Source organism: Pygocentrus nattereri, chromosome 29 (assembly GCF_015220715.1).
Source record: "Pygocentrus nattereri isolate fPygNat1 chromosome 29, fPygNat1.pri, whole genome shotgun sequence".
NCBI classification, from domain to species: Eukaryota; Metazoa; Chordata; class Actinopteri; order Characiformes; family Serrasalmidae; genus Pygocentrus; species Pygocentrus nattereri.
This window is the reverse complement of record NC_051239.1, coordinates 19,337,241-19,363,388: the sequence shown is the minus strand read 5'-3', so window position 1 is coordinate 19,363,388 and position 26,148 is coordinate 19,337,241. Positions and strand designations below refer to the sequence as shown.

The window sequence follows — 26,148 nt, the reverse complement described above, 5'->3', positions numbered from 1 at the left end:
CAGCTGCTCAGCCATGGAAACCCATTCAATGAAGCTCTCTACGCTGTTCTTGAGCTGATCAGAAGGCCACTTGAAGTTTGGAGGTCTGTAGTGATTGACTCTGCAGAAAGTCGGTGACCTCTGCGCACTATGCCCCTCAGCATCCGCTGACCGCTCTGTCATTTTACATGGCCGACCACTTCGTGGCTGAGTTGCTGTCGTTCCCAATCGCTTCCACTTTGTTATAATCCCACTGACAGTTGACTGTGGAATATTTAGTAGTGAGGAAATTTCACGACTGGACTTGCTGCACAGGTGGCGTCCGATCACGGTACCACGCTAGAATTCACTGAGCTCCTGAGAGCGACCCATTCTTTCACTAATGTCTGTAGAAGCAGTCTGCAGGCCTAGGGGCTCGGCTTTATACACCTGTGGCCATGGAAGTGACTGGAACACCTGAATTCAATGATTTGGATGGGTGAGTGAAAACTTTTGGCAATATAGTGTAGGCCTATATACATATAGCAGCAGGCTAATAACATAGAATAAACCCTGGTAGAAACAGCTAATAGTGTTAGCTGGCTAGTTAAACCAGCTGTTTAGTGAAATGTTAGCTTTGAGAAATTTGTTTGTTTTCATGGCTCAGGTTATCGCCAAAATGAAGTACTACCAACCTTGCAAAAACAATTTCTCATCGACCTTCTCTTTCATTTTCTAAGATGAGGAGATAAAATAATGTTGTTTCAAATGATCATATGATACATTATTGGTGTTTCATCTGGATTTTTGTTTCAGGAAACTTGTTTCATGAAGATGAGACGCTTTCAGATGAGTTTTAGGATGCTTTACATTATGCAACTCAAATGCAAATGTGAGTTTCATGCAACTTTAGTTCATAATTCATTATACAAAACCAGTCTTAGCTTCCAAAAGGGGATGGGGTCTACTAAGCCCAGTGCAGCAGCAGTCTGAACAGCATTCTGTAAATGAGTAATTATAAGCAAGAAAACAAGCTAACCACATGTTTAATTCTTGCTTTCTGGCTTTTACTTAATTTGTCTTAAAACACACACAAGGCAAATCATCGTGTTTTGAGGAGCTGTGGCACACATGGTGTTTGTGTTTTTGCCTGTGTGTGTGTGTGTGTGTGTGTGTGTGCATGTGCGTCTGCGTGTGTGTGTGTAACTGTAGAGACAGAGGAAAAACAGGCCTTTTATTGGCCAGGCTGCTGGCTGAGTGTGGCTTTTTTGAACAAACTTTAACAAGTATGTGAAATCCAGATGCAGGCATGGGCGGCTGTATTAAAACACTAGGGTTTGATGGGTGACAGACAGAACTGCAGCCCTAAGGGGGGTGTCTGGGGCTACACACACACACACACACACACACACACACACACACACACATCAACACAAATGCACACACATGAACCAGAACCAACCTATAAAACAGTAGGACCAGGCAGTCTGTCCATGAATGCTATACAGCACAATTATGAGTGATAGCAGGTCTGAACATTTACATTGGGTGTATACATAAGATACCAGGCAGGCTAAGCTTGGAAGCACTTTCCATGAATGCTGTATATAGAGAACATAATATAATAGTTTTCTTCCCTACGCTCTAATTTTATTCAATATTTTATTTTAAAAAAGAATCAGACCAGGTAAAATGCTGTAGTGTTAATGTGGATATATAAGGTAATATAATATTATTTTAATATAATATTAAAATCTTTAATAAATCAACACAAAATGTTTTGTTCATCACAAATTGTGCTACAAGGTCACCACTCTTGTTATGCTCTGGGTAGTGACGTCAGTCAGTTTCAACATTGTGTGGGTGGTGGTTAGCTAAACATGTCTGTTGAACAGGACGTAACCTAAGAGGAAAACACTGATGACAGCAATAATGGCTCTGATCAAACCGATTTAGTCAAGTAACTAAAAATTCATAATCTGAGAGTGGGGCAAAATGTGTCATGAGCACATCATGTAAAAATCTCTATTATTGTATTTGCTGAAACTGACACTCGTACATGAGGTCCCCCAAATATTTAGGGGCCTGCTCTTGTATGTGAGGGGAAGAAACTCATTTTAAACCAGAAGCGTTATCCATTATACATTCATCATAGTCTCCATCCCGGCTCCATGCAGTGAGCAGCCGTAGCGTCACACGCTGGCAAAATCAAGTTTATCCTTACAATTAATTATTTGCCTGACAGTTTGCTCAAAGTTTCTAGCTAGAAGCACTTAAAAGTACAACATGCCTGCTGTATTATGTAGTCTCTGTGCCCATAACCACAACAACACAAGGGTCATCTCAGCAGCAATAATGTTAGCCACAGAAGAGTCATACAGGCTGGGCTAGCTACAAGATAGCTTGTATGGTCTCTTTCAAACTAATTGCAGCTTAATGCTCCAATGTTCTAAGCATAAACTGATAACACATGTTTATACACTTGTAAGTTGCGATCGCTCTGAAATTAACAAGCATTCCGGAGCACTTCTGGCTTGTTCTGCATCGTGTTTCATATCAGGTTTCATTGATTTTGTTTGTGTCACTAGCATATGGTCCCAGGAAATATATTGCTAGAGACAACTGGCTTGAGGATCAGATCAGCTGAAATCAAGAAAGGCAGATTGGAAAGGATGATTTAATCAATCTAGCTGTTTTCCCGTGCCTTTCTCCTCTTCTTATTGCTAGGAAAGCAGAGAAGTTTAACTAAAAATCACATCCAAAGGCTGCAAAATGTTACGCAATATTTTAATATATATTCTATTTGACATCATCCACCCAATGGGCATACACATCTAAAATACTGGTGACATCAATGTGTTTTACAGTATAGATATTTTTAACAATCTATTTGAATTGTTTAGAGTCTTTACTCCACATTGGAATCTACAATTCTTGGTATTCAGGGTGTCTTTTAAGGAGTGTTGATTAGAGCAAACTTACATGTATACAGTGCCTTTGGAATAAGAGTTGAAAGGAAAGAATCAGGAAACTGCCTAGCATTAGTGAATGGATCCGCACTTGATCCGAAAATGATGTAATTATTCTAAGAACCATTAGTAATCATGAATGACACCAAATGATATTATAATAACTGTACAAAAGTGCCTTATTAACTTATTTTTTGATTGTTATTAATCATTTTTTTATACTGCCATAAAACGAACAAAGTTCTACAACATTCTTATGCAGAAGTGTCTGAACCAGCTCAGAACAACGACACCATATACCAATATCTGAAACGTTAATACGTTTAAGAATATTTTTAATAAGTGAAAACAGTTCAGGGTTTTATTAACGAAACCCTTATCCAGAAAACTGCTTAACACAAGAAGCAAATATATAGAGACTATACACAGTTATTGGCTGGATTCCTTTACCACAACTCAAAATCACCTACTTTTGTACTTGATACACTGTGAGTTTACTGAAGGGGATACTACCAGAAACAATCAAACCTCTGTGAATAACAACAACCTCACCTGAAATGGTTACCAAACCTTTGATTAAGAAGACTAAGCTTGATCCCTGAGAGCTACATAACTATAGGCCAATTTCAAGTCTTTTCAAATCTTTTCAAATCTTCAATTTCAAATTTTTATCTACAAGACCCTAGAAAAAGCTGCCCTCGGCAGCTAAGCTGATGAATCATTTACATCAAGTATTCCAGTAAGGATTTTTACCTCATCACAGTACAAAGACTAGGGTAGAAAATCTTGTTAGCGTCCAGGGATGCATTGGCACTCCTGTGGTTCACGTCCAACTGAATCTCTGCTAGCAAACAAATCATTCTTTCAAAAAAGTCCCACATGGCTCTGTCCTAGGACTACTCCTATTTTCCATACACATGCTGCCACTAGGTCCTATTATATGTGAACAAGACAGCAAATTTCATTCTTCTACTGAGAACACACAGTGGTATGTAACCAAAGCCAAATGATGACAAATGGAAGATGTTAATTAAGATACCCTTATTAGTCCCACAACAGGGAAATTTCACCTCTGCATTTAACCCATCCGTGAAGTGAGACACCACATACACAATAGTGAGCACATTCCAAGCACACTAGGGGGCAGTGAGCACACTTGCCGGAGCGGTGGGCAGCCCAATCCGCTGTGCCCGGGGAGCAGTTGGGGTTTGGGTGTCTTGCTCAAGGACACCTCAGTCATGTGCTGTCGGCTCTGGGGATCAAACCGGCGACCTTCTGGTCACGATACTGGTTCCCTGACCTCCAGCCCACGACTGCCCCCATGTGCACTAGATAATGAGTTGATGAGGTAACTTTCTCCTAAAACTCAGTACAAAACAGAAGTAGGTACTATTTCTTGGCTCAAAGGCTCCAAAAAGCTGCCCAAATACAATGTAAACTGTAAAGGGTTCTCACCTGCATTATATATAGCTGAGAAAAACCTTTAGCATTATTTCAAGTTTACTACAAATCTGTCCACAGATTAAAACTTCTGTAGTTAAGAAATGATCGCAGAATGTAACTTACCCATGTACACGTTCAAGTGCTCTAATGGAAATTTAATTCAAGTGCTCTTGCAGACACACCCATTTTCATATTAAAGCCCCATAATCTCATGTAAACAAATTACGAAAAAGGCCTCTTCTGAGGGAGAGAAATGATTCAGTGTCTTAAAAATGTATGTAACTTGACTCCTCTGTATGTTTATCCCTGTGGAATGGATGTTTATTTGGTTGTCATTCTCTTCGTTCTTGGGCTGAATGGCTTGAAAGAAGTGTCTCTAGAGAAGAGAATCAATCGGACATCCCAGAACTCGGGCCTAATATGAATTGTCTGTTTGTTTGAAGTGCATTATGTATAACATGCAGGAGAGAGTGCAGCAGAGTTATTGAAACCATGCAGGCAAGCTATAGAGAAGTTCAAGGCCTGAGAGAGGAAAGAACAGAGACGGGGTAGATATATATACAGAGAGAGAGAGAGAGAGAGAGAGAGGCACAGACAGATCTGAAAGACTAGAGAAAACAGGAAGAACGAGTAAATCAAAAGTTTAAGTACACTTGCTGAAAACATTTTGTTTTGTTTTACAATACTTTACAAAAGTCCGAGAATATTTTTTTCCTTTATTTAATTTCCAGTCAAAATGACGATTATGTCGAATTCTTTTTCAGTGTCTGGAAAAAAAGCAGGAAGCATAAACTGAATCTTCAGCAATACCAGATAAACTTTGTAGTTTGTCTACCTTTTATCACAGCTTCCATTCTTTTCCATCCGTTTCTCAAATAAGATGTTGAGGCATGGACTGTGAGGTGGGCATTTCCTGGTTTGAGAACACCAGATTACTTGTTTGATTCGCAATTTTTTTCAGTAACAGCTTCTTAACCAATATGCATTCTTTCAGGCCCATAGTGTTGAGATATCTACTCACAGTGGAAAGCTGAACAGAAACACCAGCGCTCACTTTATTTTTTCATAATAAAAAGTAACAGCATGAGTGAGCGGCGCTATCACTGCAGTTGTACATATTCACACTTCTTCTGCAACAGTGCCTTCACGTGGAGGTCATTTCAAGCTAGCTTTGGTCTGACTCATCTTCCCTCGGTGTACTGTAGCACTTTCATGGAATTTATGTTTGGACATCATGTATGCAGATAGTTCTTGCACAACTTTGGGGTTTCTGGGTTGTCTTCTTGCAGAAGGACTTCCCAGCTATACCTATAATGCTGACACAAGTCATTTCCTCTTAGGCCAGCTTCACACAAACTCACTCAAACACTTCACGCTGAGGTACATGTATTAGTACTTTGTCTTGGTAGTTCTTTGCTGGTTGACTCAATCGAAGTTGTTCTGTAATTTTGAGGTCAACTTTGGCCTGAAGTTGTTTATTCTTTATGTGTATCAGTCTTTTCAAACTATATGTTTGCTGACCGCAGCAAAATGTGAATGACCTCTGTGCAAGAGCACCAGCCACTAAACACCTGGTAGAGGTGCGTTAGGAGCCAAAACTGAAGGTTTAATAAACATTGCTTTACATGCAGGAGTGAAAACCTTTACCTATGCTACCTACACTAAGCAGGGGTTCTTGCTTTGGTTTATGCAGATAATGTGCCAATTAACTCTAAATGCATCCAGAATTATTAGGACAATATTCTAACATAAATGTTATAGACATTTCAGACATTTAACTGACTTGGACTACAGACTGAAATCCTATTATTTTGAGCCCCATATCCCTAAAACCTAAAGATTGTCATCCATTTTTCATCCAATTTCACAACCATAATTAAATGGTTGCAAAAAACTTTGCGGTTCTAACACTGCTGCCTTTCTACTGTGCTCACAGGGTAAATACGCATGCCTATTTTCTCCTTACTGACAGAATGACAGGTCTCACTTTTTGACTGGGTTCTAAAAAAACCCTTTTCTTTATAAAACATCTGTGAAATGTTTCTAGAAGAACTTTAAATTCATTTAAGCTCCATTTTGAGATTTGAGTGCATAGACTAAGCAGAAATATAGTGTCACTGCAGCCTTTCAATAGAGGTTATTCCACGTCCAATTGTCCTTGACACAACCCCAGATTTAAGGATAATTACATTTTAGGATCTAAAAATTACTGCTTTGACATGGATTTTTAGCAAAATCAAGTATTAATATTACAGATGTGCATACAAATGAAACCTCAGAACTGTTTTTATGTGGAGCTGTAAAAAATGCATGAATTATTACAGTGCACTGTTAAATTTCCAATATTTTTCATATGACTTTGGCTCAAAAAAAAACAAAAAAACGCTGTGAGGATTTATTACAGGCAAGAGTGATTTTGTTCAATTTCATACAAATGAAGTTGTACGAAAAGCTGTGACCACTGAACCTAATTCAAGCTTCAACCTTACTCGTTTGCAGACTTTCAGGGAAGTTGGCTTGTGTGAATTCCGGCAAATCCGCAATCGTGAGACTATTTTGTGACGTTATGGATCTCCCGCTGCATAGACGGATTGTTTTACGCATCACATGTCTATTGGCAACAGCTTTTGGTCTGGAAGAGGAAGCAAGTACAGTGCCAGATACAGTGTTTCTGCTTTCCAAACGTCAAACAAAATCCTGTCAAAAATCCATTTAAGTGAAGGAGCCGAGGCGGAGCGAATGCAGGACAGAAAGGCAGAGTGAGGGACAGGCCAAAAAAATGAGAGCCAGCTGTAACGGGGTAAATAAACAGCAGTGTTGGGAATGACTGCACCCAATCAAGAGCAATTCACTGGGCTGATTATTTACAGTCACTCTTCAAGCCATCGCAGTAAACAAGAACCTGCTGGCTTTCTTCTCCACACGTTTAATCCCCTATCGCTCTTCATTCTCTTCTCTTGTTTTCAGGATATCTTTCTTTCTCCCTTCCTCTGTCCTTTCGTGCAGTTATTCATCTTTCACTTCTTTTCGCCTTTGCTTTCTCTTTTTGTTGTCATCTCGCCCTGAAATTGCAAAACATCTTTACATTTCTGAATATTACTTTGGCTCTCCATCTCTCTTCCTCTAATCAGCCTGACCTACATAGCATTGCGTACCACCATGCATCAGTTGCCAGTGCTTGGTTCGCATCCTATCTTTCACGGAACACAGCGTCCAAGAGAAACAGATCGAGCGGTCAAGCTGTGGAGAGAGAAGCTTTCCCACAGGCCAAAACCCTCATGCCCCCGCATCACCTGGGCACTTAAACCACATTATTGCAAAATCAGAATGCATCAGAGTAATCAACACCTGCAAGTACACAACCCAAGCATGCGCTGGAACAGAGCAGTATATCTTTCTTTTCTCTCACTCTGCCAGTAAGTGGGATTTGTGTTAATGCCAGGCTTGAACAGGCAATGTTACAGCAGGTAGTTGACGTCAGTTAAATGTCAAATCAAAGGTTCTGGACATCATGCAGAACATTAGATAAAGGTTATATGGGAGATTACAACAGGAAGCCTCCATCACCTGTCTAAGGGTCACATGTATAACCATTTAAATGAAATGCTATGTTAGGCCTGATCTGTTGTTATCATTGGCTGAGCCAAAATGACATCTAAAGTTTACTTTAAGGATCAAAATCTTATAAATAAACTGAAATACAAATAAAAACGCACTGGCTACATATGTGGCATACTCAACTTGACTAATCAGAATCTCAGTTTGACACATCCTAATCAGCAACATAACGTAAATGATCCACGTCATGAACAACCAGCAGAACAAGCCTTCATCTCTAAAAAGCTCTTAACTTTTCATTGTCAGAGCAAGACAACGGCAAAAAAGGGTCTGACGCATTTCCTCTGTGCTGTTTATGCCACCAACTTCAGGTTAGACCTTGCTGCCAGGTTAATGCTGAATGATTGTGCTTGTGCCGTGAGAGAAAAAAGCAGAAGAATACCAACCTGACTGTTCTCATTAAGATCACATGGCCACAAATCTGTTATTTATCCGATCTAGGATCTAGATTTGGGCCACTATAGCCTGATAATGTGACTATAGCCTTAGACAAATACTGTAACTACAGTTATACACATCTAAACGTGGCAAACACATCAACTAGCTAATTAACACCGAAGACATAAATGCTAAGTTATTCTGGTCATTATTGCTCCAAAGCAAGTGATACAATGTTTCCTCTTTCTTTAATGAGCTCGGAGTTTTGTGTGTTTGAAGTACGCTTAGCACACACCTCAGTTAAGCAGCATTCACACAAAGGCATTTTAAACTCATTATGTCATAAATAAATAAATAAAAATACTGACTACTTGTTTTTTTGATATTTTCAGTGACAGGATGATGAGATATTGCCCAGCATCATTGCCTGCATGTTTAAAAGTCAGCACACAGTCAAAATTCAATAAATGTGAACGGTTCTGTGCAAGGCAGCAAACAGCGGCTTCATTTAAAGCTGAGACATGCACATTTTTATTGCCACGATTGTGTGAATGCTGTTTTACAGCTACGGATAAGCAGCCTACATTGCCCTGCCTGCAAGACAGACATTAAAATTTGGTCCACCCACAAATTTTTGTGCCCACACAAGAAGGGAATTAGGGTGCCCCTACTAGCTATATGGCACTGTAAGTGATTTGCATTGCACTGTGAGTGAGTTGCATTTTCTGCTTCTGACGATGCAAGGAAACACGATTAATTACACATTTTATTCTCATCAGTCCATAAAATCTTACTCCATATGTCAGATGCCCAGGTTTGGTGTACAAGCACAAATTTAATCTTTTTGTCTACTTCTTTTTCATAGTAATAGCTATTTTGGCAGCTACACACCGTTTCAGACCCACCTGTTTTTTTTTTTCAGATCTAAAGCAAGAAAGGAGCTTGATTTCCTCATTTCTCTCAAAAATGAAAGCTTTAAACATTCTTTATCAGTTGTCTGCCAGGTCTCAGCCGGTTAGGAATCTCTACATGTATGCTTTTTTCTGTCATGTTTGACAATTCTTTAAAACCTCTGTGCAATGTCCTATTAAATAAATGCCTTACCTAATTATAATAACCTGTACATAATGGCTATAATAAACAAATGGCAGCGTCCGATTTCTGCGCAGTACTGTACAATTTACCCCAGAAGTCATTAGGGTCCAGTGACTGCAATACCTTACAAAAGATACAGATTCACATATCAGCAGACAAAACTGTTCTGGTTTAAGTTAAAATTATGAAAGGCAAACGTTAATTAACGTTAATTAATGTTTACCATCACTGGACCACAACAATCTACAACATGCTGTAGGTCCACATAATAGGTAAGTTGCTCAACTGACTAAAATCCTGCATGCTATTTAATAGATTTAAATTATTAGGGAAACTTATCTGTCAAACAAGTTGTGGAATACTAATAAAGGTTTTAGCACTAGCAGTAATTTAATCAGAAGAACAAAGCTTGAGGTGGTCACACAGTACAGAAATCACACAGGAAGTAATATAGTGCATAACTTACACTACCAATATGAGGAAATTAGTAATCTTTGTACACACACACACACACACACGCACGCACACACACGCGCACACACACACACAACTTTCTCTCTCTCTCTCTCTCTCTCTCTCTCTCTCTCACCACACATACACATACACAGACACACACCCCCACACCTATCAAATCCGGGTGGCTAGGAGCTGTCTGGCGAGGGCAGACTGGTCTCACTGAAAGACTTGAGAGAGGTGAAGAGAAAGAAAATGAAAGGTGGGAATAAGTAAGGGTAGCCAGAAACTACAGTAAACTGAGAATGTGCACATTTAGATTAGTAGATGTGTGTGCTGCTGTGTGAATAGAGTGCTGTGTGTGTGTGTGCGTGTGTGTGTGTGTGTGTGTGTGTGTGTGTGTGTGTGTGTGTGCGGGACAAAAAAGCACAGAGATTTTTATGTCTTTTTGTGTGCATGTCTCTGTGGTGTGCCACATCAAATTAATACTTACAGTGTTCATTTACATCCAGCTGTTCTTAAATGAGCACTGTAGGTATTAATACAGCACTGTAGGGTGTTAAACACTGTGGGCCATGCAGTGTGGGTACTCGTCTGAAGTTGGCAGTGTTTTGGTAAGATGAGGAGAGGAGGACATGGACACTAATCCTCTGCTGAATGTCGCCTTACAAGTGCGGCTTTTACACGAAAGCCAGTTAACACACACACCATGACCACCGGCTCGAACTCTTCTCACACTCTCTCACAGGTCTGCTCTAATAACATAAGTGTGGGTGGGTTGCGAGGGGAGGGGGGGCGGTGTGTGTGCTGGAGCCTATCCCAGCGGTCATCAGGCAGGATACACCCTGGACAGGTGTATGTCCAGACAGACATACACAATCACACTCATACCTAGGGGCAATGCAGCATGTCCAATTGGCCTAACTGCACATCTTTGGACTGTGGGAGGAAGCCCACGCAGACATGGGAAGAACATGCAAACTCCATAGAGAGAGGACCCTGGTTGCCCGGCTGGGGAATCGAACCCAGGCCCTTCTTACCCACCGCGCTAACACATATGTCCCATATTCATTACACAGTGGTGAACCATGCCTGCTAGAAATAAACCGTCTAAGAACAAAACCAAGAACCCCACCTCTACAAGAATGCTAATTTCTATAAGCACACCTATGGAATTTCTTATGGTATGTTACCATTAAGCTACGCTGGTACACATCAACATTTTTTGGCCTTGACAAAGTCATTAATTGGTTGATTCCTCTGTCACTTTTTATTAATATTGGTAGTTAATCTAATATGCAAGCCTTTCTGTCCATCTCCCGAAGGCCTAATCAGTGGGACAGCTCAACTTAAATACTATGGGGAAAAAGCTTGGACAATATGGTATCAGGTGTTTTAAGATCTCAGTTCTTTTGCTTCCATCCAAAACAGAATTTACAACAAGCATGATGATTCTATAAAATAAAAATTAACTTACAGATAGGTATTTTTTAGTTCCCACAAATAATTAGGCCTTCTCTGAATGGGTATATATATATATACCCATATATATGTGAGTAAGGTCACCATGCCCAACACCAAACAATCAAAGTATTGATTCTCTGGTGTGATGGAGCACCATACGTTTAGAATGACTTGGACTGGTGTTTTTTCCACATTTCTGGTGTTTTTCAAAATCAGGACATCTGCCCTGAAGACGTATGAAAATAAGTTTGCAAGCATACACACAAACATACACCAAAACCTCTTAACCCCCTCCTGCAGCCATCTCACAAAATGTGCAAATAAGTTGACTGTAAAGCAGAAAAGGCCAAAAAGAAAAAAGAAAAGAAAAGAAAAAAGCTTCTGGGAATGATCAAGCCTTTAGCTTTAACCCTCCTGCCCAGTCTTACTCTGTTACATTGGCCAAGCGAGGACTAATCTAAAGTGACAGCAGCACAGACAGGGGCTTAACTCCCACACGTCATAACATGGCCTCCCCCCGCCATGCGTGCTATTGACAGGACCGCACACACACCACAGCTGAAACATACACGCTCAAATCGTGAAAGCTGTATCATATAATTCAGTAATCGCTGGCTCTAATGGCTATTCTTAGTGTCGCGAGCGTGTGTTTGTTATGTCTGCACTATCAGATGGGAAACCCCGCAGACAAGCTTTTAGCAGCGCTCAGCTGGAGTGCTGGGGAGAGTGCGTGAGCTGGCAATATAGTTATTACTATTATTTACTTACTCAGTGTTGCACTTTTATTAGCCCAGAGAACTGAGCACGTTTTTAGACGACTGCTGTGAGATAGCAAACGAAAACATCCTGGGTTGTCTTTTCTTATTGGTGACGATGGACCTTTCTCTTGGGGATGGAGGGGTGGTGGAGGGGGAGATGACTGAAAAACGGAAAGAGAGAAGAAAGCTCCTGCTGGTTTCAGTCCTTTATCAGATTTGGGTGGGTAAGCCTGTGGAGCGGGTTCCTATACTCAGGACTGATCGGTGAATGTGAGATAGAAATAAAAAAAACAGTATTGGAACGCTTTTGAAATGTCTCGCTGAAATACATTAGCAGCTGTTATTCTACCGTTCAGTTTCCTCGAGTGTCAATCATGGTCAGAAATGTTAGCTTTCTTTTTTGTTTCGTACGGCAACATAGAGTGGAGACAGATTGTAGAGATTTAACGTGACCAAATACTGTACCATGGAAAAGGGTGTGTGTGTGTGTGTGTGTGTGTGTGTGTGTGTGTGTGTGTGTGTTATATTGTTGCATTGCACTATGACTGCATGCATATGCAGATCAGATTTTGGTAGTTGATACCAAAACCACACCCAAATATGTAAAACCACACCCAAACATGTAAAACAATCAACAATGCAATGTTGGCAGTCATATTTACCATCGGGGACTGCTCAGAATCCCTAGTCATGAAAGTGTAAAAAAATCAATTAGTAAATTATGACTTTTTAAATACAAATTAGCTTCTCTCTAACATTCTTTCTTCTCACATTGAAGAACCGAGGGATGTCTGAACTCCTGGTCAGACTTTCTTATTTGTTTAGTCTAATAAAGCAAGCATAGATACTGTAGGAAAATATGTGCCATGCCAGAAGAAGATCTCTAGCACCAGGTAGCAGATGAGTTCATTTTATGTTCTACTCGTACAGATTTAAAGGAATGTAAAACCATTTTGTGAACTTATTGATCTGTATCAGCAAACTAACCCTTCACAAATTTGCTGTTTCCCAGCTAAAAGATGTAAAATTAGATGTAAGACTAAACGGCATTATTCCAATATTTTCCAAATAATACATTACACTTTTATACAAATGTCCATTCCTATTGACAATGTCCAGAAAAGGACCTGAAAAGCCCATCCATCCATCCATTTTCTAAGCCGCTTCTCCGTCAGGGTCGCTGGAGCCTATCCCAGCAGTCTTCGGGCAGAAGGCAGGATACACCCTGGACAGGTCAACAGTCCATCGCAGTGCAGACAGACACAGACAGTCACACCCAGGGGCAATTTAGCATGTCCAATTGGCCTGACTGCATGTCTTTGGACTGTGGGAGGAAACCGGAGAACCCGGAGGAAACCCACACAGACACAGGGAGAACATCCAAACTCCACACAGAGAGGACCGCGGTCACCCGGCAGGGGAATTGAACCCAGGCCCTCCTCGCTGTGAGGCGACAGCGCTACCCACCACACTAGTGAGGCATTCCCGTACCAGCCATCACATATATTTAGGGTTTGTTTGTTGTTTGTGATTCACATTACATACATCCTAAAGAAGGTCAGCACTCTCAGACAAAAGTAAAAGCAATATGTATTTGTGTTTTTGGACAAGAATTCTGACACTATGATAGAACATCTGGAATATTTGCAGATTGACCAGAAAAAGGTCTAAGAACGCTTGCTGGTTAGTTTTATTCAGCAGCCAGAGCAAACCGTGGTGAACAGCTATGAGCAAATCATAGCTGTCCGTTTTTTTTGCTCCAAAATGTCTTCTTCATTTGAAATATGCTGGCAGTCCCTGTGCTGTGGTGGCAGGGGTCTGCTTGACATGTTTTTCTGGTGTGCTTGCTGAGGTCTTTATCTGATTTTATCTGTCAGACAGGACTGCGGTACCAACTTGTTTGGTATCAACTTGGCAAATGTACTATCAGATAAATGTCTCTACACATTGATTTCTGTTCATCAACTTGAAATTTTAGGGCTGGAGGTCCATGGGGAACAAGCCTCAAGCCACATGCAATTTATAGCTGGGTCGTTAATGCGCCACCACGAGGTCTTTTATCAAATATATCAACTATATATTCTTGCCTATCTGGGAAAAGGAACTGTTAATAACTGATTGGAACATAGTTCCAATGGGGAAATATATTTCATGCATCATAGAACCCCAATCACCAACTGATCCACTTTAAATACTGTCATAAGTTATTGGACACCACAAAAACGCTTTCTTAGAAAAACTGCAGTACATCCCTACTGCAACCTTTGTCCACAACAACCAATGGGAAGTTCCACATGGTGTGGGAATGTGGGGACGTTAATGACTTCTGGATAAAGGTTACTACCATATTATCTGCCCTGGTTGGACAAGAATTCCTGTGGACCCAGCTGTATTATTGCTAAACGACGACTCCAATTTAAACTTAACAGGCAAACAAAGGAAGGTGTGGCTCGCTGGTTTAACATCGGCTAAAGAAATAATTGCACAGAGGTGGCTTTACCCACATAATCTACGTGTATTGGCTAACATTGGCTATTTCACCTGCATGACATAGTTAGAATTGGCCACCTCCAGGATTAATACAGTTAAAACATTTACTATTGAGACAGGGAAACAGATTTGTTGTGATGTGACAAAAAGATTGGACAAATGTTATGAGGCACATATTATAGGCTAATATTCTTTTCTCTCTTTTTTCATTTTATTTTTGAAATGTCATCCTATTTAGTAAATAGGATGGATGGACCAGTGGGATGGGGGAGGGATGGACCAGTGGGATGGGGAGGGATGGACCAGTGGGATGGGGAGGGATGGATCAGTGGGATGGGGAGGGATTGTTTTTGATTTCCTTCAGTTCTGTAATGTTGTGATAAAATGCTGCTTGATTAACAGAAAACAAATTAAAAAAAAATATCACAAAAAACCATGAGATTTTAGGGCTGATTACAGTGTAATTCTCTTGCTAAAACGTAAAATTTGGTATATGAAAAATACAAATTGGCTAAATAAAACGACAAAAAAAAGTGACACCATTGAAAATGATCTTGCATTATTTTAATCAAATTGATAAAGTTTTGTCAAATTACATTAATTTATTGATTCACTATACAAAAACAATTTCACGATGCTATTTACCTTCTTCAGCTTTGTTTTTGTTGGTTTTGTTTTTATTTTGTATGTATTCTGTGTTTCAATATATTTAAAAAAAAAAATATTTGCATTTTGGTAGACCACCAAAACTATCCCAAGCTGATAAACAGAACTCACAGCTTTCATCTGTGAGAGAGAGGAGAAAATCAAGCTCCACTTTTGTTTGAGATCTGAAAAAATCCTAAAGAGTCTAAAAGGATGTGTAGCTGTCAAGAAGCCATTATTGAGGAAATAAGAAAAGGAAATGGACCAAAAAAAATAAAAAATAAGCTGTTGTTCTCAGAATAATGAAATGACCACCTCAGAGCCCTGAACTGAACTTCTAAGCCTGAAAAAACATCCCTGCAGATATTTTTGAGAAAATGAAAGGAAAAGAATGGAAAAGAAAAGTTGGACACGCTAAAATACTGATAAAATATATTTGGTCGTTCTTAAATAATATGTTTTGCTCTTTTTACCTGGCATTGAAAAAGCAAGCGACTTTTGTACAGCACTGTAAGTACTAGTACTTATTTTTAAAGATCTTGAAAATGAGAATGAAACAAATGAATGGATGCATGAATGGATGGATGGACAGACAGACAGACAGACAGATGGATGTCCTCGGGAAAATGGGAATACTTGATTATTTTCTCAATTATTAACATCAGAGGATCCAACACTCAGAAATATGACCAAGGCTGACCCTTGGCAGAACAAGGATGAAGGAGCTTTGGCGCTGGTGTTAGCGAAGAACCAATCAATTGGAAAAGACCATAACGCAAAAGATCACAGATGAAGAAGATGTAATAACAATAAAGATAATAATAATGTAATAGTAATGTGGGATCTATGATCGTAGAGACACTAAATATAGCACTGCTTTCTCTTCTCTCTTCTACTGCTCCCCTTAAATTGTTCTGTAGAGGGTTTAATCTGTTTCCTGAGTAGGATGTGTGTGTCTGTGTGTGTGAGGGAGAGAGAGATAGATAGACAAAAAAAGAGAGCAAGAGAGAGAGAGAGCGAGCGATAGGCCTTTTCCGGAACCTTCCCCAGGTGCAGTGACTCTCAGCTGGCACTTGGCTTTGTGTGTTAGAGCCCAAAGAGCTCACGCAAATGCTACTTTAATCCCTGCTAATGTCTCCCTCACACACACACACACACACACACACACACACACACACACACACACACACACAGATATGCACTTCTTCTGCTTGATACTCTGCCACAGCCTAAAACACCAACAGGTCAGAACTTGTGAAGTGTATCTGAACACTGTTTGAGTGAATGTGTTCTTGTGTACATGTATTTGTGTTCAGAGTGGGGCCTTGAACACACCTGCATCGTCTAAGGGTCTCTGTACTCCATTGTTCTTAAGGCTCTCTAAAACCATAATCAAGCAGAAATCAATGGCCATTAGTGATGGGAACAATACCAAAAATTCACTTTAGCCTGTTTGTCTTTTACATATTAAAATCCTAACTTCCTGTTTACAGATCAGGCATTAAGGATGTTTGGAGAGGGACAAAAGTGTGTAAATGTTTTCGGGAATGGAGAGAAAGCGCTGTGTGGGAAGTGCAGATGACTAAAACACCAAAAACTGCAAAAGGCCTTCAAGGCCCAGGGCTAAAAGGGTGGACATCATTATGGCAGCGTGATGGCCCAGAGGCGGACAGCTGATCAGATTAAATCTTCTTTCATGTTAATTAACGAGATAATGAGTTTGATGGGGAGAAGCTTGATGTGCTCTTACATTTCAGATGATTTATGGAAAGAATCTGATGGCAAAACCGCAGAGACTGAGACAAAGAGTAATGTACACACACAGAGCCAGAGCATGAATCAAACAGCATGCTCAGACACAGAGAGAGAAAGAGATGTACTAGAGAAAGACAGAAAGAGAGAGAGAGAGAGAGAGAGAGAGAGAGAGAGAGATAACAGATGAAGAAGCAGATAGATAGATAGATAGATAGATAGATAGATAGATAGATAGATAGATAGATAGATAGATAGATAGATAGACTGAGATAGATAGATAGATAGATAGATAGATAGATAGATAGATAGATAGATAGATAGATAGATAGACAGAAAGACTGAGATAGATAGATAGATAGATAGATAGATAGATAGATAGATAGATAGATAGATAGACAGAAAGACTGAGATAGATAGATAGATAGATAGATAGATAGATAGATAGATAGATAGATAGACATAGATAGATAGATAGATAGATAGACATAGATAGATAGATAGATAGATAGATAGATAGATAGATAGATAGATAGATAGATAGACAGAAAGACTGAGATAGATAGATAGATAGATAGATAGATAGATAGATAGATAGATAGATAGATAGACAGAAAGACTGAGATAGATAGATAGATAGATAGATAGATAGATAGATAGATAGATAGATAGACAGAAAGACTGAGATAGATAGATAGATAGATAGATAGATAGATAGATAGATAGATAGATAGATAGATAGATAGATAGATGATATGAACACAAACACAATCCATTTAATTAACTAATTTTTTAAAAATTTGAATATTAAAACATTCACCAATCCACTGATACACACACACACACACACACACACACACACACAAAGCAGTCAGGGTTTTAGTGAGGGCTGGATTACACATCTATAAACAGACATGGTGGCCATGCCACCAGCACAACCGAGCACAGATGGTCATAAACGCAAACAGTCGACCAAGTAAACAAACAAACAAGCTTATTGCAGAAACACTCTTCATCTGTATGCTCCAAAGCCACACTCAAACGCTCAGAACAAAACATGCAATGATTAAGAGGCAAGATGTTATCACAGCTTGAAAAAGAATCACTCACAGCAAAGTCCTTTAAAAACACATCTTCTGAGAACTGTTCGTGAGTCAACACAGTGGAGATTTTTGAGATCAGCGGTGGGCAATATGATGATATTTTCTCACAATTCTGTTATTCTTAGCACTCTGTTCATATCATCAGTATTTATTTTATTCCTACAGCATATTTTAAACGCGGCGCTACTGCATATCGGTTGCGTATCCCATATCTCACAGTCAATGCGCTCTCGATTTCTCAAACAGCAATGATTCCATAAGACGTCAATGACAAGGAAGCGACTTTTCAGATTTTTGTGTCATTACTTTCCCAAAGTTGTGGGAATACCTCTCCAATTTTCCATCACCATGCACAGGATAATTAAAAACATATCAAGCTGCAATTATACATTGTGCAATTTCATGATGCATGAAAGCTATCAGAGCTAAGAAGAGTTTTTCCTTTTCCTTTAAAGTTACCATTCTGCAGATAAGGTTTTAATGTGATCACGATGGCTGACCTATGGCTGACCTTTTTAGCTTAAAAAGGTCAGTTCATCTGGCTTTGATACCGTTTCAATTTGACTTCATTTCAAATAATAAGCTGACAGAACGTAACAGAAAGATTTTTTGTTTACTGCTCATTATTAGAAGTTCAATTAACTGAAATGTTTCTTTGATTTTCTACAAAATCACAAAAGGAACACCCCCCCACTCCCCCATCCCCCCACCCCCATCCCCCCAACATACAAACCAAACTAATCACTTGGCACCTGTGTGTAAATATTAGCCCCACTCATACTCATCAAATGATGAAATGCTAAGCAGATAACCTCAAGCTCCTCCGAGGCTCATTAGACAGACAACCTCTCTATACAGACCTCCTTCTGATGCCACTCTCCCTCTCTTTCAAAGCCAATGTTTCACTCCTCAGTCAATCCCCCGTAGCAACTGAAGAGCACAGCGTTTCTATTAAAAAACACACTGATTCTTAGTGATATTACACTGGTATTTTGTTCAGCCTTCCAAATAAACTTTGCCTTGCCTGGACGGTCAGCCATGACGAATCTCTTGAACAATAAATTTAAAGATAAAAATAAAGAAAATTAATTTTGCCTTGTGTTAAAATCTTTTATTTTTTTCCTCCATGGTCAATAACTGACAGTGTTTGTTGTTCCTAAAGTAAGAATAACTTTTTTTCTCTTCAGTACTCTTAGTGTTTTTCTCTACTGATATCATATTTGTTTATTTGTTCAGACATCCCTGCCCTATCTACACAATTGCTCTCTCTCTCTCTCTCTCTCTCTCTCTCTCTCTGTCTGTTTGTGTACACGTCTTTCTCTCCTCAGGAAAAACATCCCTCTTTCATTAAAGAGAGTCACCGAGGCCAGGAAGATAAACAGAGAGTCTGTAATCAAAAAGCAACCTGAGACCGACCAATCAGAGCAGAGTATGTGCTTCACTTCAAAACCTTGCTATTGATCAAGATTTGCAAATTAACAAAGAACCATGTTCTAAAATAAGAAATAGCATGAGCCAAAGCTTCTGAGAATCATACGTAATTTAGAGATGGGAAGGGAGTCACCACAAATTCCATGGTAACCACAATACAACTGTGTGTGTATTTACATGGAATAGAGACACCAAGGAGAAAGAAGTCAATCAAGGGATGGTTTGCCCAAAATGCCATAACATGAACATCACTATGGTGAAGGGAATCTCAGTCTGAAGAGAAATTTTAAGCCGATTGTTTAGCAGTTATGCAGAAAAGATCTGCTCTTTAAGTTTTTTCTTCCATGCTAGAACACTGATGGCTCTTACTGGGCCACACAGAAACCTTTCATGTTCACATTAGATAATAATTTTGATTTTAACTGTCACAACAGTAAAATAAAGTGGGCTATTTAGGGCCTTGCTCACTTTATTATAGGCTAGTGTTGTTTCTACTTGCTGTGTGGTTGTTGTCTTGTGTTAGGCCTTGCCTGTTGTGTTCTGGTATACAAGTTTATTATTCTGCTATGGGCAAAAAAGAGCCAAAGTAAGTTGGAACTAGAAACTGAAACCGAAATCTTCTGTTTCAGACATTAAAATTACATTAAATTTAGTTATTCGACACTTGGAACTAAGCATGAGTTCCAAATTTGTGTGTACAGTGAGGAAAATAAGTATTTGAACACCCTGCGACTTTGCAAGTTCTCCCACTTAGAAATCATGGAGGGGTCTGAAATTTTCATCTTAGGTGCACGTCCACTGTGAGAGACATAATCTAAAAAAAAAAATCCGGAAATCACAATGTGTGATTTTTTAATCATTTATTTGTATGTCACTGCTGCAAATAAGTATTTGAACACCTGTGAAAATCAATGTTAATATTTGGTACAGTAGCCTTTGTTTGCAGTTAGAGGTCAAACGTTTCCTGTAGTTTTCCACCAGGTTTGCACTGCAGCAGGGATTTTGGCAGATTCGTCCACACAGATCTTCTCCAGATCAGCCAGGTTTCTGGGCTGTCGCTGAGAAACACAGAGTTTGAGCTCCCTCCAAATATTTTCTATAGGGCTAGGCCACTCCAGAACCTTGATATGCTTCTTATGGAGCCACGCCTTGATTATGCTGGCTGTGTGCTTTGGCTCATTGTCATGTTGGAAGACCCAGCCACGACCCTTCTTCAATGCTCTAACTGAGGGAAGGAGGTTGTTCCCCAAAATCTCACAATACATGGCCCCGGTCATCCTCTCCTTAATACAGTGCAGTCGTCCTGTCCCATGTGCAGAAAAACACCCCCAAAGCATGAAGCTTCCACCCCCATGCTTCACAGTAGGGATGGTGTTTTTGGGCTGGTACTCATCATTCTTTGTCCTCCAAACACAGCGAGTAGAATTAAGACCAAAAAGTTTTATTTTGGTCTCATCTGACCACAGAACTTTCTCCCATGACTCCTCTGGAACATCCAAATGGTCATGGGCAAACTTAAGACGGGCCTGGACGTGTGCTGATTTAAGCAGGGGAACCTTCCATGCCAAGCATGACTTTAAACTATGACGTCTTAGTGTATTACCCACAGTAACCTTGGAAACAGTGGTGCCAGCTCTCTTCAGGTCATTGACCAGCTCCTGCCGTGTAGTTCTGGGCTGATTCCTCACCTTTCTCAGGATCATTGATACGCCACGAGGTGAGATCTTGCATGGAGCCCCAGTCTGAGGGAGATTGACAGTCATGTTAAGCTTCTTCCATTTTCTAATAATTTCTCCAACAGTTGATCTTTTTTCACCAAGCTGCTTGGTAATTGCCCCGTAGCCCTTTCCAGCCTTGTGGAGGTCTACAATTTTGTCTCTGGTGTCTTTGGACAGCGCTTTGGTCTTAGCCATGTTAGTAGTTGGAGTCTTACTGATTGTGTGGGGTGGACAGGTGTCTTTATGCAGCTAACGACCTCAAACAGGTGCTTCTAATTTAGAATAATAAGTGGAGTGGAGGTGGACTTCTTAGAGGCAGACTAACAGGGCCTCTTTGAGGGCCAGATTTTTTGCTGATTGACATGTGTTCAAATACTTATTTGCAGCAGTAACACACAAATAAATGATTAAAAAATCATACATTGTGATTTCCGGATTTTTTTTTTAGATTTTGTCTCTCACAGTGGACGTGCACCTAAGATGAAAATTTCAGACCCCTCCATGATTTCTAAGTGGGAGAACTTGCAAAGTCGAAGGGTGTTCAAATACTTATTTTCCTCACTGTATGCTTCCAAAGTGTATGCTGTGACTAACCAACAAGTTTCTAACCATAAGTTTAGCTTATGGATTTGCACTTTTGTTTGGTGACCCAAATATGACAGTCAGATTCAAGAAATTTGCCTGTCCTTTAAAAAAGTTATCACTATTTAATAAATTGTCTTAATAGAGATGTTGGTACCTGACATTTTCCAATTAAATGTTTGTGTATGTTCCTTGAAATACGTATCTAGATCATAAAATCAATAATAGATCTCTGTACATTGGCATAGTTTGACGAAGATAACTGAAACTTCATTATCTTTCATAACCATCTGGAATAAAGATGATAACACCAGCCGTGAGCAGCAACCTTCGGTATCCAAGCACTTTAAGCAAGAATGTGGCCTAACAGATACAAAACAAGATAATGATGGGCATCTTTGTCGTTAAAAAAATAAATAAATAGAAGAAATGTTTTAAGCAATGTATGCCACATTTCTAACAGACTAATCTGATCACTTCGGAATCATGCAATGTCATTTTCACCATGAACCAAAAAGTTTCAATAAAAGCTGTATATTAGCAAAGTGATTTTATCAGAATTTTACATCACTACTGTTTTCAAGTTATACTGAACAATAGTTACACTATATTTAAAAACTATGCTATTTAAGAAACCAGTATGTTAACAAAGGTAGTTTTTTAAAGCCATTTTTTGAAGGACAATCTAAGCAAAAAATAAACATTTTGACTGTACAACTTTCCATTAAGAATACAGCACACTGTATTAGCAGTGGGGGGATACGACACCTTCGCAGCAAATTTCAACATTTCCACAACATTTTCTCTCTGCAGCCTGTCACATATTATGGGAGAATATAAAATATGTGAACACATGGATTTTGCTCTTCTCGATCTTTATGTATTGTAGGTTAGACTGGAGAAAAAACCTAGACTGTCTGGGGGTCCCTGAGGTCCAGTTTGAGAACCATTGCTATGGGGCATGATGCGGGGACTTAACAGGCACACACACTCTGAAGGAACACAGGGAGAAAGATAACTTCTGGTGATAAGAGAAAAGTAAGTCAGTTGCTTTGTAGAGCACAAATGTGTTGGATTATGGGACTTGCGGAGGGATGAGAGGTAAGAGGTTTCAGTTACCACAAATCCTATGTGTGTGGGTCTGCACTTTTGTGTATGTGAGTATGTGTATGCGTGTGTGGATGCACCTTACACTAGTCTGTGATGTGAATGACTGCAAAGCTGGACTTGCAAAGCTGTGTAACCACATCTCCTGGAAGTGGTTACTAAACAGCCGAAGAATCCTGACACTGACACACTGGCTAGAGAGAATCATATAGTGTTCAACACATACGATGTGTCCTGTAGTCAGAGAACCTGTCACATATTACCATGTTTTTCCATCAAAATTACACACAGACCAGCCACTTCATTAAGTATACTGACCTTCTATCTACAATTTTTGTCCATTTTTATCAGCTCCACTTAACATGTAGGTACTTTTTGTAATTCTTTTGTAGACAATTACTGCAGTCCATCTGTTTCTCTGAATACTTTGTTTACATTTACCCCCACTACTGTGTCTGATCCACTCATACTAACACAAGACACACTAACAGAACACCACCGCACCAGTATCACTGCAGTGCTCACAATGATCCACCAGCCAAAAAATACCTGCTCTGAGGAAATCCTGACCATTGAAGAACAGAGTGAAAGGGGGCTAAAAAAGTATCCAGAGAAACAGATTAACTTGTAACTGTAAAACTACAAAGTGGAGCTGATAAAATGGACAAAGAGTGTAGATACATGGAGGTGTATTTACTGAGCAAATAACAACAAACAAAGAATAGCCTAAAAGAAATAATATAAATATCACTAAGCTGAATAAATGAAAAAGCTGAAGCAAATTATATATTGAGCAGACGCTCAATACACTCAGTTCATCCCTCTTATATTTTAAAATGAATGCTTTGTTTTTGCTGTGTAAGCATAAAACTGTCCCTGAAGGACAGACAAAGTTGGGCTGTGTCCATAAATTTACAAAAAAGGTTTTAAAAACTGCAGCCTGATTGCAACAGTGCTGCTGTTTCTAATCACAGAACATTTTCTGCCGGATGCTTTCAGTTTATGTGATACAACAGAATTTAGTTTAGTTTAAAATTTAAATGCAGAAGACTGAGGTACAGTACGCTTATATATCATTTATGAAGATAGGCCATAACAACATTTTTACATTATAAAATTATGTAGTTTCAAGCTAATACCAACACAGTGGGCCGATTTAATAAAAGGCATTGCCGGATTTGCAGTGGTGTTAAGAGTAAATAACACTGTGATAACACATATGCTCATTCATCAACAAAAACGGCATAAATTCATAACATGACACATTCCTGCCATCCAGATGATGTCTTTTTTATGGAAAGGCTTAATTAATTTAAACAACATCAAACCACATTCTGACAGCATGACTTCGCAGTAAAAGAGTCCAGGTGCTAAACTTGTCTGCCTGCAGTAATAAGGAAATCCTGAACTGTTGTTAATATTGTACTTTAAGCAAGAATAACAGTTCACATTAAAAACTACAGCAATTGTGTAGATAGGGCAGGGATGTCTGAACAAATGAGTACTGAAGAGAATAAAAAAGTTATTCTTAACTTAGGCACAACAAACACGGTCAGTTATTGACCATGGAGGAAAAAAATAAAACATTTTAACACAAGGCAACTGCTCAATTCCCAAATGCTTACAGATTGTTGTAAAAAGAAAAAAAATGATAGAACACAGTTGTAAAAACGGCCCCCGGCATCTTTCCAAAGAACAATAAAAGCTCAACAGTTCTCAGCTTCAACATCTGATATGCTGTCTTAGTGCTATTTTCAATTAAATATACAGTTTGAATGATTTTCAGATCATCATATTTATAACAATGATTACAATAAAATGATGAGAGTAATACAGTTACAGTGAATGAAGTCATGAAGTCAACTAAAGAGTTGTGAAGCAACCGATTAAACAACCAACACGGAGATTCTTGTAGCTTACAGAGATGGCACATCTTTCAGTGTGATGGCCTAAACTGTCAAGCGTAGCAAAATACTAAAAATAACAATTTTGTGGTTTAATTGCTGCTTTGTGTTTAAGTGGCATTTGGTCAAGTTACTTGACAGTAAGCCAGAAGACCATGACTATCACATTATTTCAGCAGAATAATGTATCTGTGAACAGACTATGTGAAATACTGGATGTCAGTTCAGCCAAAATGTTTTGGTTGCAGGTGGGAATGGAACAAATGTTTCCGATTTTCTGTGAGAGCGGGTGGGGATGGGATGAAATGAAAGCAGGCAAGACTGGGACTGAAAAAACAGCCCCACGTAGACCTCTAATTTACATTTTATGTTTCATATATACGTACATTTTACATACACACACACACACACACGTATATATATATATATATATATATATATATATACACACACACACACACACACATATATATATATATATATATATATATATATATATATACACACACACGTATATATATATATATATATATATATATATATATATATATATATATATATATGTGTGTGTGTGTGTGTGTGTGTGTGTGTGTGTAATTTTCTAATTGTCACATTCATAGTGGCACTTAAAACTCAAAGAAAGTGGTGGGTCAAATACTGAAATACTGCTGATTTTTTACTTTTTGGCCATGGTATCATAAAACATGAGCATTCCTTGCCTCTTATCTTGAGTAAGCACAACACATACCATCTTGACTTTTAAAATATCTCCCCTGGAGATTTCTAATTAACAAGCCCAACCACACACATGAATGCAGTCGCTCCAGGTAGGCGGGGGTGTTAAACTTTACGGGTCTGTGTGGGTGTGTGTGGTGCAAGTCCTCTGCTTATTCTCACTCTGTCGTTTTAATAACATGTAAGTTGTAAAAAGGTTCACGGTTTGGGGAATATGTAAATGTAAGGGACTTTACGGCTTAACAGTCATTCTAGTTTTGCTTAAGGTCCAGCTTGGTTCCAGTGTATACATTAACATTTTTTTTTAAGTTTCCTGAATCCAACCTCATGTGTTTTAGCTGGCCACCAGGGGCAATTTGGTTACAACGAAAGAGGTTGCGTGCCAAGTGGACCAGGAAAAAAAAGACTGAAGGTTCAACATTCTCCTCCTCATCATCATCACCATCGATGTCATCATTACTCACCATTTTGAACGTGACAGGAGCAATGATTTTGTTGGCAACAGTCATGCCCAGATGCCCTCTTCATCATCCTAAGTCGAACAG

General features: G+C 39.2%; 1 protein-coding gene across 6 annotated transcripts in view; it reads right to left on the bottom strand.

Moving 5' to 3' along the window:
* LOC108443672 (ERC protein 2) overlaps positions 1-26,148 on the bottom strand; it is a 308,529-nt gene that overhangs the window by 50,090 nt on the left and 232,291 nt on the right. For all 6 annotated transcript variants that reach the window (XR_005129963.1, XR_005129967.1, XR_005129964.1 and 3 more), the window contains one exon: positions 26,068-26,135. Coding sequence is in view for 1 of the 6 variants with exons in the window: in XM_037536284.1 (XP_037392181.1) it covers positions 26,109-26,135 (27 nt within the window). In the remaining 5 variants the exon portion in view is untranslated. The remainder of the gene's footprint in view (positions 1-26,067; positions 26,136-26,148) is intronic.